A 14,257-nucleotide genomic window follows, 5' to 3' on the forward strand; every position below is an offset into this window, starting at 1 on the left:
AAATTTAAGATTCGCGAACAGCTGCGTGCCCTTCGTTTTAAACAATTTTTTATTCACTTCCGATTCTGCAAAGAGAGAAAAAAAAATTGCGATTGAAGTTACATTTTTTTATCGCGAAAGTTTTGAAATCAACATATTGCTCGAATTCAGAAGATCAACGAGTAGGATTGCAAAACGATGGATAGAGTACCGTTGGTATACAGATACGATGATTAATTTATAACATTCCACGCATGTTCCTCGATAATAATTCAATCTTTTTTCCCCGCAATCGTTTAAAGTCTCTGTTTGTTGCTTTCGAACACAGAAAATGGAAACTTCCTTGCCTTAATCTCACACGTGGTGAGATTAATAAACTATATAGTTTTTCGTATTCGACACATTACTTGTTTCGTTGTAGATCCAAGGTTTTTTTCTATTGCGTAATTTCGATAACGTGACACAATCGGGGAATTCTAAAAAGCAACGATCGAAATCAATCTCGAAACTCTCCTCTAATCGATGAACAACGAAACGTGATGTTTTAATAGCCCCGATTTAAAGATAACCTAACATAGTTGGGTATTTCGTTCATTCATTTCAGCCTGATTATTTCCTGATCCGATACGAAAACATCGAAGATCTGATATAATAATTATGAGTCAACATCTTGATTGGGCGAGTATCAGACATTCCTAAGCACGATAAGTGACTGTTTTATTCTTTTATTTTTCTAACACGTAGGTATTAATTTCGAGTGTAATCAAATGTAATCAATGGATTAATCGGAATTCCTTTTAGAGTGGTTCCCTTGAATTTGTTGAAAATGTTGCCTAACTCTAATATATATTTCATTTTATTGCAATCGAATAATTGAATTTGAAAATTAGATTAAAAATAAAACAATAATTTTTAATGGAGGCTAGTCCCCCGACGATAGTCTACGTTAATATATGATCCTTAAAAGCGTTCTAATTAGGTAGAAACTTTTTTCTATTCCTATATAAATGTCTTTTTAAAAATTACCACTAGTCTAGAATTTCAAGCAGACTCAGCCATACGAAATATTGTGTACAGAGTGTTCGACTAGGGGTGGGTATTTTTTCAAGGGATGATAGCTGAGGTAATGCTGAATAACTTTTTCCTTTGCCAAGATGCTCGTTAAGGTGTAGTTTTTGAAGTGTTAATTAATAAACACTGACCAATCGCAGCACGCGTAGCGCGCACACTCGCCACGGTAGTGTTAGGTACGATCGCGAACAAACTACTCGCCTTTAAGGCTGGTACAGACACGGCTAGTAGTTTAGTCGAGCGGGGAGTAGCTACTTACTACTAAACCGTTTAGTGCAGGCCTGTCCAAGTAGGGGAATTTACTCCTGGAACACATGTTTTTGGTCCCCTTCCAACGCTGCTCCTTCAAGTAAAATGGGACCGAGGAGACAATACCGCCGCTAGGAAAGACGGAAAGACGGTAGTCGCAACCGTCCCATCTTACTTGAAGGAGCAGCGTTGGAAGGGGACCCAAAACATGTGTTCCAGGAGTGGATTCCCCTACTTGGACAGGCCTGATTTAGTGCATAGAAAAGTGTGTCCCGAAGGCTAGTTAGTGGTGGGAGAAGCCTACTCGTCCAGCAAAATCCAATGAAACGGATCGACTTGACTAAACCGTTTTACTAAACTACTCGACTAAACTCTAGTGTCCATACACTAAATTACTAGCCGTATCTGAACCAGCCTTTAAGGCTGTCGAGTGGGGAGTAGCTACTTACTATTAAAACGTTTAGTGCATAGAAAAGTGTCCGGACTAGTACAGTTGAGCTTTGAAAATCAAGAGTTCAAGATATATCCCTAATTAAAGAAATGCGTCCGGACAGGTCTGTCCCGAAGGCTAGTTAGTGGTGGGGCAAGCCTAGTTAGTGGTGGGGGAAGCCTACTCGACCAGCAAAATCCAATTCGACTAAACCGTTTTACTAAACTACTCGACTAAACTCTAATGTCCATACACTAAACTACTCGCCATTCGACTAAACTACTAGCCGTGTCTGAACCAGCCTTAAAACGCAGTAACCGTGACTTCGGTTAAGCTCGACTCGTAGCCGACACTCCAGCGGCCGAATGCGCGCGCAAGGCACCCTTTGATTGGCCAGTCTTTATTAATTAATAATTCGAAAACTAAGCCTTAACAAGCATTTTGGTAAAGGAAAAAGATGTTCATTATCACTCCAGCTAACACCCCCTGAAATCCCATATATTTCATACAAGCCATAGTAGTAAAGATGAAAATATCTCAACCTAAGACATTATAATAGACCTATACTACTTAAGAAAAAAGAAACGATTCATCCTTTCCTATCAGTCTTATTGCATAAACACAAACGATTATGGAACGTAACGAAATAAAGTTTTATTTTCATATATTCTTGGAAACTTATCAGCCAACAAAGCTGTTGTTGTTCATTATTATATTCGTACGATTAAAACGGATTTGTATTCGGCTCCATCGAAATGAAGGGTGGAATTCATCATCCGGAAATCAGAGGAACGCACACGAGTCTTTCATTAATTCCGCAGCGATAAAATGAGTCAATACGACGAAGTTAAATAGAGCAAACAATTTTATCAGCAACATTAGTGGACACGTTTGCCACTGAGGGTTATCGTAGCGATTTCAGCCGCGAATTTCAGTCACTTGATAGTTGTAGGATCAGCTGGGAGGATCAACGATCTTCATATTCAATTGTACGAGCTACTCTCCCGACAGACGAGTCTAGTCGATTCGTGAGTGATCGTCGCACACGGGGTATCATCGAATAAGAATAAAAAGGTTCCGTATTTGTGTATCGTGTGTATAATAAACGTCGTTTTAAACGAGAGTTCTTCGCATTATTACTCGGTGCTCGACCGTGTAACGATCTCTTCTCGCGGTGAAGAAAATCTTTCTTCACTTTCATCGATCTCATTCGCGAACGGTTTATTTATTTCATTTTATTTAATTTATTTCAATTAATTGGGAACGCATTGTTTCCACAGACAACATGTCTCAGTTCATCTGTATCAACGACTTTGAGAAGCATGCTCAATCAAACCTAACACCATCTGTCAGGGATTACTATAATTCCGGAGCAGGAGATCAGTATACCTTGAGGCTGAATACAGAAGCTTTCAAGAAGTAAGTATAGAAGAGGATGAAATAATTCACTGATTTGGTTATTAGGAATTTTCTAATGAAAGTATGTTAATGCATTGCTGGTCACTTGCAAGGAAATGGAGGAGGGTAATTTAAAGTTTGGAATACGACAGAGTGATTTAAAGACTTATTGTTAAACTACAAAGGGTGAAAACTTCTTGAAAATCTATATTTAAAGGACGAATCACTTGTCAACTGAGTGTTCTCATATTTATTTTGAAGAAGTGTTAAGTCAGTGCCCTTCTCTCTGCCCTTTCTTAATTCCCTAAACGTCATCTAAATTATACAAATCAATTATGATGCAATTTTAAAATGACATTAATATTTTACACTTAATAGATATTCAGTAGAAGAGTATTTTCAATCTAGACACAACCCTGTTTTCACACTTTAATGAATAAAATTCTGATTCTCGATTCTGTTTGAATTTTTCACTAATTCCTCAAAATGATTTTTAGGTACAGAATCAAACCCCGATTTTTAAGGGATGTCTCAAAGAGGGATACCAGCACCACAATTTTAGGTGAAAAGATTTCGATGCCTTTTGGTATCGCACCTGCTGCTATGCAACGTATGGCACATCCCGAGGGAGAATGTGCGAACGCCAGAGGTGAGTTTATAAACAAATTAATTCTTAAATGAAATCTATATTTTCCTTCAAATCTTCTTATCGATTGCATTATAAAAATGTTTATTAAATTATAGAAACGTTTTACAAAAATAGTTGCAATAACAAATGCAACTGTTCATCATATTGAGTAATGAGTAAAATCGACGTCGATCACAGTCGAATAAAACATAGATTCACCATTTTGAGTCGATTCTGTATTAAAAAACTTCATTAAGATATGTACGCGATTTTTTCATTTATGTAAATATTATTATTACTTAACATTGTGTAAATGGAACATTTTGTTTATTCGAATAGCTTGTACAAAAAAATGTCGTTTGACGACAGATAAGAAACAATTTATTCCTTGTACCATATCTATATGACGTTAAAAAACATACATTACATATCAGTCATTAAGAGAAACTTAATTTAAATAGTTGTTAAAAATTTGGCAATAAAGAAAGTTCTTGATTCAATCAGTTCTTACACGTTCTTAAATACATGGTATTAATTAAAAAAAAAAAAAAAAAAACAAAAGGATTAAGATCAGATAAAAATTGAGCAGTAAAGCGAAGTTACTTTTTTGCAAAGTAATCAATATAATTAATATGTAGTTCTAAATGCAGCTATACGTATAAGGCACAACAGAGGGTTCATACAATATTTACATTTCGTACAGATGTATTAAAAACGATCTCATCATTGAAATACTGTAAAGATTGATAAAAAGTACATTTTGTTTTCTATAACTTCAAATCGTCAAAATATCTTCCATTGTATCATGACGGAGAAGGAAATGAACCCAAAACTGACGACTTCGTATGACTAGTTAAAAATAGGGCATACGTTTATATGTACATATTAGATAATTAGAAGTTAGATAATTAAATAAGGCTAAGAAAATTACGGCAGTAAAAAGCAAAGGAATCAATGTCGTTTGGGTCCCACGTTATCCCAATTATTAATAGCTTTCATGTTTACTTTCTCGATTCTCCATTTCTGAGTTGGAGAAGACGAATCACAATTTGTTACAAAGACCTTCTTGCTCGCTGGATCAGTGTCTAAACACCTTGACGAATAGCCATGCATCAACCATTGCTTTTCAACGTTGTAACGCCACAGTTGATTTCCCTGGCCACCGTGGCAAGGATACAAGCTAACAGGAGCTTTTGTGTCTCCTCTGGATACATCCAGACACTCTGTCCGATCTTTTGGTCTGATATCTTTGTGCCAAGTTAATTTGAACTCTTGTTCTCCTACGATTTTTGGATTGTCTTTTATACAAACGTCGACTACCACGAGTTCGTCTCTCTTTCGTTTTTTAGAATCTAGACATAATTCTGGCACACCCATGTTACGAATCTCTCCAGATGCAAAGTCATCCGGTTCTACAGGAGGGTATACATCAACAAGATCGAACGCTATATTTTCTATAAACCACTTGAATGGTTTGCAGTGTAATCTAGTTCTTAAACTCTTCTGTTCTATTAAATTTCCAGGATCTAATGATCTTAAGTGTGGGCGTCTTCTGTAAATATACTCTGCATATTCATCCATCCATACTTCAGCTACTCTCTTGTAATTTTTCCCTAGGAAGTCACCTTTGCCCGGATTGGGGAAAGGAGGAAATTTTCTGTAAATATGGCCCACTCTTGAACAAGGAGCATCGTACATCTGACCACCGCATTGCCATATTTTAAACGATAATTCATATTGTTCACCACCCCAAATATCCAACTCTGGATCATATCCACCTAGCTCCCAGAAAAACTTAGCACTGATGGCAAACAGACCACCTGCCATAACTGGGCTCTTGAATGGTTCTGTTGGTTGTTTAAGATCTTCGGGTAACAATGGCAATCTCTTATAGTACAATTCCCAATCGAAAGCTCCTCTTGCACCTTCATCTTGGGCTCTATATTCAAATGTTTCATAAGCTATCACGTCAATGAAAGGGCACACGCAAGTTTTATAGTTTTGTGCAATGGGTTCCAGCAACGGTGGTAACCAATTCACATTTGCCTCGCTGTGAGAATCCAGAAATACAAGTACTTTTGCTTTTGCAACTTTTGCTCCGGCTAGTCTTCCTTTAATCAATCCAGACCGTTGTGGTAATCTTACAATCTTCACTTTTGGCAAGTGTTCAGCAACGTAATCATCTAAACCCTTCTTCAGCTCTGTCTTGGTGCTAGCGTCATCTACCAATATTATTTCTTCAAGCAACGATGCTGGTGAACGATTGATAACGCTCCGACAAGTACGCATTAAAGTACTAAAATGCTCGTTATGAAAGGAGACTATCACAGAGACTGCATCAAGATTCTTTAAGTATTTCTTCTTTTTACAATCTGGATGTCTAATGTCAGGTACAGAACGATTCATTGAAATCTCATCGCTGAGCGCAGCATTGAAACCATTCACCTGATATAATTTTTCCTTCAACGAATCAAGAGACGGTGAAAGAAATGCTGGCTTTCCATGTTCACCTATTCCGCTCCTTTTAGTTTCTTCCTCAATTTTTTTGTAATCATGCCAATCTATTTTTCCATCTGAAACCTGTTGAAAAGTATCATTTTACCGTTATAATGCAACATTATCTTAAAGTAAAAAACAGTAAGATGTCACTTGCATAGGGTACAAGAAAGCATCGTACGGTACTGCATGGAATGCAGAAGGTTAAAACTACTGCTAAACCTGTTTCACTTGCACCAACCTTGCTAATAATGAGCAGGTCTTTAACCCGTACCTGAGGTAAATGTTCGTTGATATTCTGCCTCGAATCGATGGAATTTCTCGCACTGTCAGTCCTGTCAACCAACAATGCGGTTACCGGTGTCGAAACTTCATGGTTAGGTGACGTCCGTATGCGGCGGAACACAACAACGGTCAGGAAAACAGTTAAAGCCGCCAGAAAGAAGAACTTTATCAGGCTTACTACATTTCTTTTCATCATCATGCGAAAACCCGCTACTTAGCCACCGGCTACGTTAACTATCTACATAACACTAACCTCATGTGTCTGATTAGTGTCGCTTATCAGTTGCTATCTACGTTTTAAAACCTTTCGTAAATTTTGTAACGATAACACGCATCAACCAGACACGGTTGCCACGCGTCGACTGAGGATCGATTCTGCGAGATCGAAGCACCTCTCGATGACCAGTTGCATTCGATATGCAAAAAATGCATCATCCAATATTCATTTGAATAGTTTTATTGCCATATAATCCCTGTTTCTCTTAATATTAAGAGTTTATTATTCACGTTACATTTCATTACTTAAGTAATGTAAATTTGCATTCGTTATCTTTTCCAAATAGCCTTATCATTAGCATTTCCTAACGATATCAATATGTTATTTAGTCTTATAACGTAATTTAAATTTTTTTCATTTTTAGCCGCCCAAGCGTATGGTACCATTTATATCCTGTCTACTATATCAACAAGTAGCATCGAAGAAGTGGCGGAAGCCGCGCCAAATGCAGTAAAATGGTTCCAATTGTACATATACATCGATCGTAATGTTACCTTAAATTTAGTCAGACGTGCAGAACGTGCCGGTTTCAAAGCTCTCGTTCTGACTGTCGATGCACCACTGTTTGGTGACAGACGAGCTGACATTAGGAATAAATTCTCGCTTCCATCTCATTTGAAGTACGTAATAAGGAATTGAATATTTTATACCATAAAACAAATTACCGTCAATTTAATAATGCTTGCAACGAATACTTTTAGATTAGGAAATTTCCAAGGTGAAATGTCAACCAAAATAAAGAATGCGAAGGATGGATCTGGTTTGAGCGAATATGTCATGAACCTGTTTGACGCTTCTTTGAAATGGGAAGACATCGCGTGGCTCAAAAGGTTTGGAATTCTACAGTTTCCAATCGGTGGAAAATGGATCGTTCAAGTGGTACTCATATTCGTTGCTTTTTTGCAGTATTACCAAGTTGCCACTCGTCTTGAAGGGCGTCCTCTCTGCCGAGGATGCTGAATTGGCAGTCCACCACGGAGCAGCAGCAATTATCGTTTCAAATCACGGTGCACGTCAAGTTGACACACTTCCAGCTTCGGTTCGTTGCTTCTCTTTACGTTTCAAATTCCATGCTTTCGTCTCATTGGTAGAATCACAGTCACGTGACCGCGCTGTTAGTCACGTGACGCAGTGGCAGTCGCGTAACTTCTCGTTAAGGGATCATTCTGGTTTATATGCTCAAAAGAAAGGCTATTTTTGTAAATTTTTTAAGGAAGTATTATTATAGATATTAATATAAAGTTTATATAGCTTAACAAATACACTCTCGAAGTACATAAAAACATTTTTTATTAATTTTTTTTAGCACTATTTATACATAAAAATCGCAGGCAAACGTAACTCCTCGAAAAGTTGGTATGTCGCTGGCGGCGTTGATATTTTGATAACGGCTCATTTAAAACGAAAAACTCAAACATATTTAGATTCAGTAGCACAGTGGCTCTCGCGCATTCTATGGATATTAATATTTCTTGATAAATAAAAAAATGGCGGAGATTTAGAAAAAAAAAAGAAAATAATGAAGTTTTTTTTCACTGATTTTGGCCCCAAAAAAATAGTAAAAATGAAAATTTTAATACGGTTGTAGAATGCGCTGAAGATATTCATGTGTAGAATATGTGGTTAAAATTTCATAAGGATCGGTTCAGTGACTCCGGAGAAATCACCACCGCCGACCGAAGAAACGTAGTTTCGAGGAGTTATGTTTGCCTGCGATTTTTATGTATAAATAGTGTTAAAAAAAATAAATAAAAAATGTTTTTATGTACTTCGAGAGTGTATTTGTTAAGCTATATAAACATTATATCAATATCTATAATAATACTTCCTTAAAAAATTTACAAAAATAGCCCTTTTTTTTGAGCATCTAAACCAGAATGATCCCTTAATTGGCTAACGGATAGTAAACTGTATTGCACGTGTTAATTAATTATTGTTGGCAATAAAAGCAATGTATGATTTGTAGATTGAAGTTTTACCGGAAATAATAGACGCCGTAAGGGGCAGAATAGAAGTATACATGGACGGAGGTGTGAGACAAGGAATCGACGTTTTCAAGGCGCTCGCTATGGGCGCAAAAATGGTAAGCACGTATGAAATGATATATGCAATAAAGTTTGCCACCCTCTGCAAATAAATTGTATTCTTTTTACAGGCATTTGCCGCCAGACCTTTGTTGTGGGGCCTGACTCAGGGTGGTGAGGAAGGTGCCAAAAAGGTACTTGAGATCTTCAGGAAGGAAATTGATCTAGCATTTGCGCTAACAGGTACGTCACTATAAACGAAACTTCATTTGAATGAAAGATAACTAATCTACTCATTGACTATTCATTTGCAGGCTGCAGATCGGTCGATGAGATCACGAGGGATATGGTGAAACACGAATCTTATTACAGCCACTTGTAATTAGAGGATTCACTAAGTGTTAAATATAATTATAACAAGTTCAAGTTGAAGCAACCGATCAGTTCATAATCACAAAATTTTCAAGCACATTCTATATGTGAACTTTATGCTTCTACGATGAATGCAACAATACCATTTAATGATATTTCAAGGACGCTCCAAAATGACCCACGCTGTTTCGGTCACATTCTGTTTCATAATTTGATAGTTAAATAACCTTACGATAGATTAGTTTTAAGTTAAATTAAATGTAAAAATATGTCGATTAAAAGGAGGCATTATTCTTTCTTTTTTTTCTTCACAATATTGGCGTTTTATTGAATATCCTTTTTTTTTTGTATATTCATCTTTTGTATACATATATGCGTGTGCGCGGCACACATATCACAATTCTTAAAAGCGTACATACGCGCACACGCATCCAAAGTGATCCGCGTTGTATTTCATTTTTGCAAACGGGAACAAGATTGACTATTTTGACGTTGATATACATACATAACGCCCACGTAACATGCAGCAGAGTACTTTGCTCTCCCACCTATGGTCGCAAAATACTCGTTTTTACTCTTCTTATAATTTTATATCTATCGGTACGACACACCGCAAACAATTCTCTGTTGGCAAAAAAATAAATCCCTTTTCTCTCATCTGTATCCTATTGTATCTTGACTTTAGTAACTCTGTTGCAGCCCTTAAAACATTCTTCTCTTTTCTTTTTCTTTACTCACAGCTTTACAACGTTACAATTATTAATTGTTACTCGTATGTATATATTTATAATTTATATATGTATATTTATAGTGGCCTCGTTCGCGCTACGATTTTTGTTCTTGTTGTAGTTGTTGTTGTTGTTGTTGTGTATGCACGTTGCGACGCTAAACCTTTATTATATATGTATATGTATAATATGTATATGTAATGTACACGTGCGTAGTATATACACACACATACACGCTTCCTGCACTGTGTACTGTATATGTATAGATAGGTTATATACATGCATACATACGCACTTATCTGCTTATCCATGGGTGGCAGCAGAGAAACGTTGTTAGATCATTTTTACATGAAACCTTTTTGAAAGGACACACGTTTGCGATCGTATTAACAGTTTACAAACATATTTCAACAACACTCGATAATTATATTATTTTGAAAACAGCAAGGAAACAGTTAGAACGTTCAAAGAAATATCAAAAAAGTTTATAAATATATCTTGATAAATAAACATTGTTTCATCTTTATCTCCTAGCAGATATATTTTAAGTGAAAGATGCTCGAAACAAATCACGAACGTGCTTCCTTTCCTCGTTACTTGTGGCTCGTTCGACACACGTGTAATTCAACGTTTACGGTATACAGTTTGGCTAATACACGATTACGATAGACACAAAATGTGTTTTGTCAGGTGGTATTTTTGTTTTAGGTCACTGGTGAGAACCTTGGGAACATGATTGTTAGCTGACTGATGCGTCTTCTATAGCTTCAGAGGATCCAGAGACGGGGAGATCACTTTCGCGGTTAAGTAATGATTTAGGCGATAGTACATTAGTAAGTTAGTGTAAACATTGGTCCAGAGAGTTGTATGTGTTTCGAGAGGGTCTTTTCTCTCCCCTGTGTAGCCTCGGACCCTTTTCTTAACAACTCGGTTGGCCCGTTTTTCCTCGTAAGTAAGGGCTTCGAAACCGGAGGATATGTTTTTCTTCTTTCGATAAAGTACTTTTAGCTCGACGAACTATGATGGTCGGTGAATGAAATCTATTCTTTTTCTTTCGAGGTACAACTTTTGTAGTGCATTCGATTTCTAACCTTTTCTGTTTCAGAAAAGTTAGAATACACCGTTAAAGTTTGTCTAATTGTTTCGTTATCTCCTTCGAAATAACGATAAAAATTGTTCGAAACATTTGTGAAATTGATCTGATCGTTCAAAGAAATTTTTTTTTTCTGAGAAGTGTAGCGAGAATGAAATCGTGGCTTCAAGACGATGCATGATCATGAAAAGTGCTTTTAAAATGTCATTTACTCTGAAAATTTGCTTTGTACTGCCTTCCGTTTACAAGAAGCCTTGGGAGACTGCGCATACACGGACCGGTCGCCTGTTTATATATCAGACTACTACCCGTGTGCCGACCAATCAGAGCGCTTCTTGTCAACGGCAGCCAATAGGCGTTTCGTATTTTAATACCAGTGTAAAGCATTATGAAAGATTCGAGTTTTAAATTAAGTACACAGCATAATTTATAGTACGACAGCTAAATGAAATATTTATAGTATATCTTCATCAAGGTTATAAGAACAAAAAATTATAAGAACAATCAAATTAAAAACATGTACAACTTAAATACGGAAATTATCAGTATTTACTCAATGTCTGAATCGTTCAAGTAACCTAGTCTCCTTTTTACCAATCATCTGTACATTTAATTGATTTATTATTAATTATGCTGTGTGATTTGGATTTCGATGAACATTCTTGAATGGTATTGAAAATCGTTTTTCTCTGGGTTATGAAAGTTGTTAGTAATTTAGGTATTCGAAAATTGATTATGTGTGTGTGGGATACAAGACGAGAACGAATAATAGTCTACGTGTAAAATGGGCTACGGTTGTAGAACGATATAGCGTGAAGCTTCGATCGTTAAAAACACTGGAAAAAATTAATTCAAAAGATTTTTGTGACTGACAATCGTTAAGCGGAAGACGCGCATGATGCATCAACCAAAAAATTATATTTAGAAACAGAACAAAAAATAGAACCTTAAAATTGAAATAAAAGAACGAAACGATTATAAAGGGTTAAAATTGCATAAGAAAAATGCAAATCAATTTCTGAATCTTCACGCTATATCGTTCACGAGACGCAAGATATCGTGTCACAGCGATCATCATGAAACAACGTCGACGACGACAACAATATTCTAGCTAAACACCGAAGAACATTGAATTTCTTAATGCCTCGTCAATCCCTGCGATCAGTCTGAATCTAATTGACAATGTGTATTACCAGGAAAGTTCGTCTCGCCTCGTCTCAGCGAACTTGTTCTCGCCCCATATTTTCATCTCTTACGTTCGGTTTCGTGTTCTCATTAAACGCCTAACGTTCACTAATTTAGCTAACGAGTATACATGTATATGTATATATACGATTTTGCGATTACATAGTTACGATTTCACGTGAGCTCACCGATTTTCGTTAACATCCTCCAGCTTATAACCCGATCGTTTTTTCTACGTACTGTAACGTTAAACAAGCTTATCGATAAATCGTCAGGTGATACATGTAGCCACGTTCAAGTGGCTCGGAACAGGGCCGCGTCTAGAGTTTTTCGGGACCTAGGCATGCGAATAAAAATCGGGGCCCTTACATATGTAAATATTTTTTAATTAAATTTTAAAGTCAAACCCAGTGGATTTATTTATCTCGTGCAGTAATGACAAATATTTCTATGCGGGCCCTCGACACGTGCCTATTTCGCCTAGGGATAAACGCGGCCCTTGGCATAGAACAATTATGTTCGGTGATTTGAACGCGTGGTGTAGATTAATCTACGTCTAGGAGTTTTCATCGTGGAGGCAGTAGCGTGTTTATATATTTTCCATTGGACACCTACAGGTAGTGAGAACGTTTCTACGTTCAGAAGATGAAATAAAAAAAGAAATTAAATTCTTTCGGGCAGTTGATTCACCTATGTTAAAAGTAATTAGCCAATCATTGATTAAATATTAATTACGAAATCTACGAAATGTTGACAAAAATTGGAGCCACACTTTAAGACATGTAAAATGATAAAATCATTCGTTTCTGACAATGAGTTACCTAAAGTTTGGTCTCAATTTTCTTCAGCACCTTTTAAACTATAAATTTAGATAAAGAATTGAATCTCTAATAATTATCAATGATCGGAAATTAATTTAGGATTGTTAAGAGTAGACATTACAAAGTATGAAACATTCAGTGTTGAAAGGAGTAACACAAGTGGCTCGATTGGTTCATTTTATTAACAACGAAATAAAATAATAAATTATTATAATTTATAAATCTTGCTCGAATTGAAACAGAAGGAACTGAAAGGACTCCCGAATGCTCGTTTAGTCAAAATGTGCCCTAGAAGAAAAATTAAGAAACGCGAACAAACGAAAATAAAATTTTTCTATCAGACACACATCTTTTTATTTCACGTTACAACGATTACATTTATACGAATGATCTTCGGCATAAACAGGCGAGGCATTGTTGAGCCTTTACTCCTTGGAACAGAACAGAAATGAAAAAGAAATATAACTAGATTCGAGCACTTTGCTTTATCTCCTTTCAAAACGATTAATGTATTGTCTTGACTATATGTTTTTAGTCGTAACGTTTAGCTCTTTAACGCCACGAAAGAATAAGCTTAACCCCATCCGAGACGCTCTAAAAGCGATTCAATAACTTTTGTCTAAACTTATTAGTATCACAAGAGTACACCTAGACGCTAATTTGGTGTTTTAGACAACGCTACTAATTGAGGCTCGTGTACTCGAAAAACTGACCTAAAACGAAGCCAATAAAGCTACAAGTTTTGTCATACACAGTCCATCGGAGTGATTATTTTTCATCCCTTATCGTGTACATGTGTGTGTTTGGGTCTGTTTGAGCTTCCCTATTGTTCATTACCATTTCCTTGGAACTCTTGGTAAAGTGCGTTTTGTAACCAGTGCACCGGACATGCCTCATTCAGATCTACGATTCTCTCTTTAGACTGTCTTCTCAGTCTTAGACTTTGTTAACGACGCATTTTAGTTTTTATTATATTACACTGCTTTCGCTCTATTCTAAAAGCAATCGTTTAGAGATGTACGAAAGTCGAAAATCGTAGAAACGACGCGAGTTAGAAAGTGTTCCTATTACAAAGAAAAGGAATGCTAACTGGTGCAATTTCGCTTAGGTACAAAAGGACGTTTTGAAATTTTTTTCAAAAATTCTCTACAACAGTGTTAACCCTTTCGCTATTACGATCGTAGGCGTACATAGACGGAGGATTAATATAACGGAGGAGGG

The 14,257-nt window shown here is 36.5% G+C and overlaps 2 protein-coding genes across 3 annotated transcripts; one reads left to right on the forward strand and one right to left on the reverse strand.

Moving 5' to 3' along the window:
• Nucleotides 1–2,591: 2,591 nt before the first annotated feature.
• On the forward strand, nt 2,592–9,523 carry LOC114876527 (peroxisomal (S)-2-hydroxy-acid oxidase). Its single transcript, XM_029188086.2, has 9 exons — nt 2,592–2,803; nt 3,010–3,148; nt 3,625–3,776; nt 7,178–7,433; nt 7,515–7,643; nt 7,720–7,852; nt 8,780–8,896; nt 8,969–9,080; nt 9,152–9,523. The coding sequence occupies exons 2-9, from the start codon at nt 3,015–3,017 to the stop codon at nt 9,217–9,219; spliced, it is 1,101 nt and encodes a 366-aa protein (XP_029043919.1). The 5' UTR covers nt 2,592–2,803; nt 3,010–3,014; the 3' UTR covers nt 9,220–9,523.
• LOC114876526 (N-acetylgalactosaminyltransferase 6) lies at nt 3,798–7,159 on the reverse strand. Of its 2 annotated transcripts, none has more exons than XM_046288932.1 (2): nt 6,493–7,159; nt 3,798–6,335 (listed from the first exon to the last, which is right to left on the reverse strand). In XM_046288932.1, exons 1-2 carry the CDS (start codon nt 6,733–6,735, stop codon nt 4,707–4,709), a joined length of 1,872 nt encoding a protein of 623 aa, XP_046144888.1. In that variant the 5' UTR covers nt 6,736–7,159; the 3' UTR covers nt 3,798–4,706. The 2 variants fall into 2 exon arrangements, with proteins under 2 accessions (XP_046144888.1, XP_029043918.2); XM_029188085.2 differs by having other exon boundaries at nt 6,526–7,156.
• Nucleotides 9,524–14,257: the final 4,734 nt, after the last annotated feature.

Source organism: Osmia bicornis, chromosome 15 (assembly GCF_907164935.1).
Source record: "Osmia bicornis bicornis chromosome 15, iOsmBic2.1, whole genome shotgun sequence".
Classification (NCBI taxonomy): domain Eukaryota; kingdom Metazoa; phylum Arthropoda; class Insecta; order Hymenoptera; family Megachilidae; genus Osmia; species Osmia bicornis.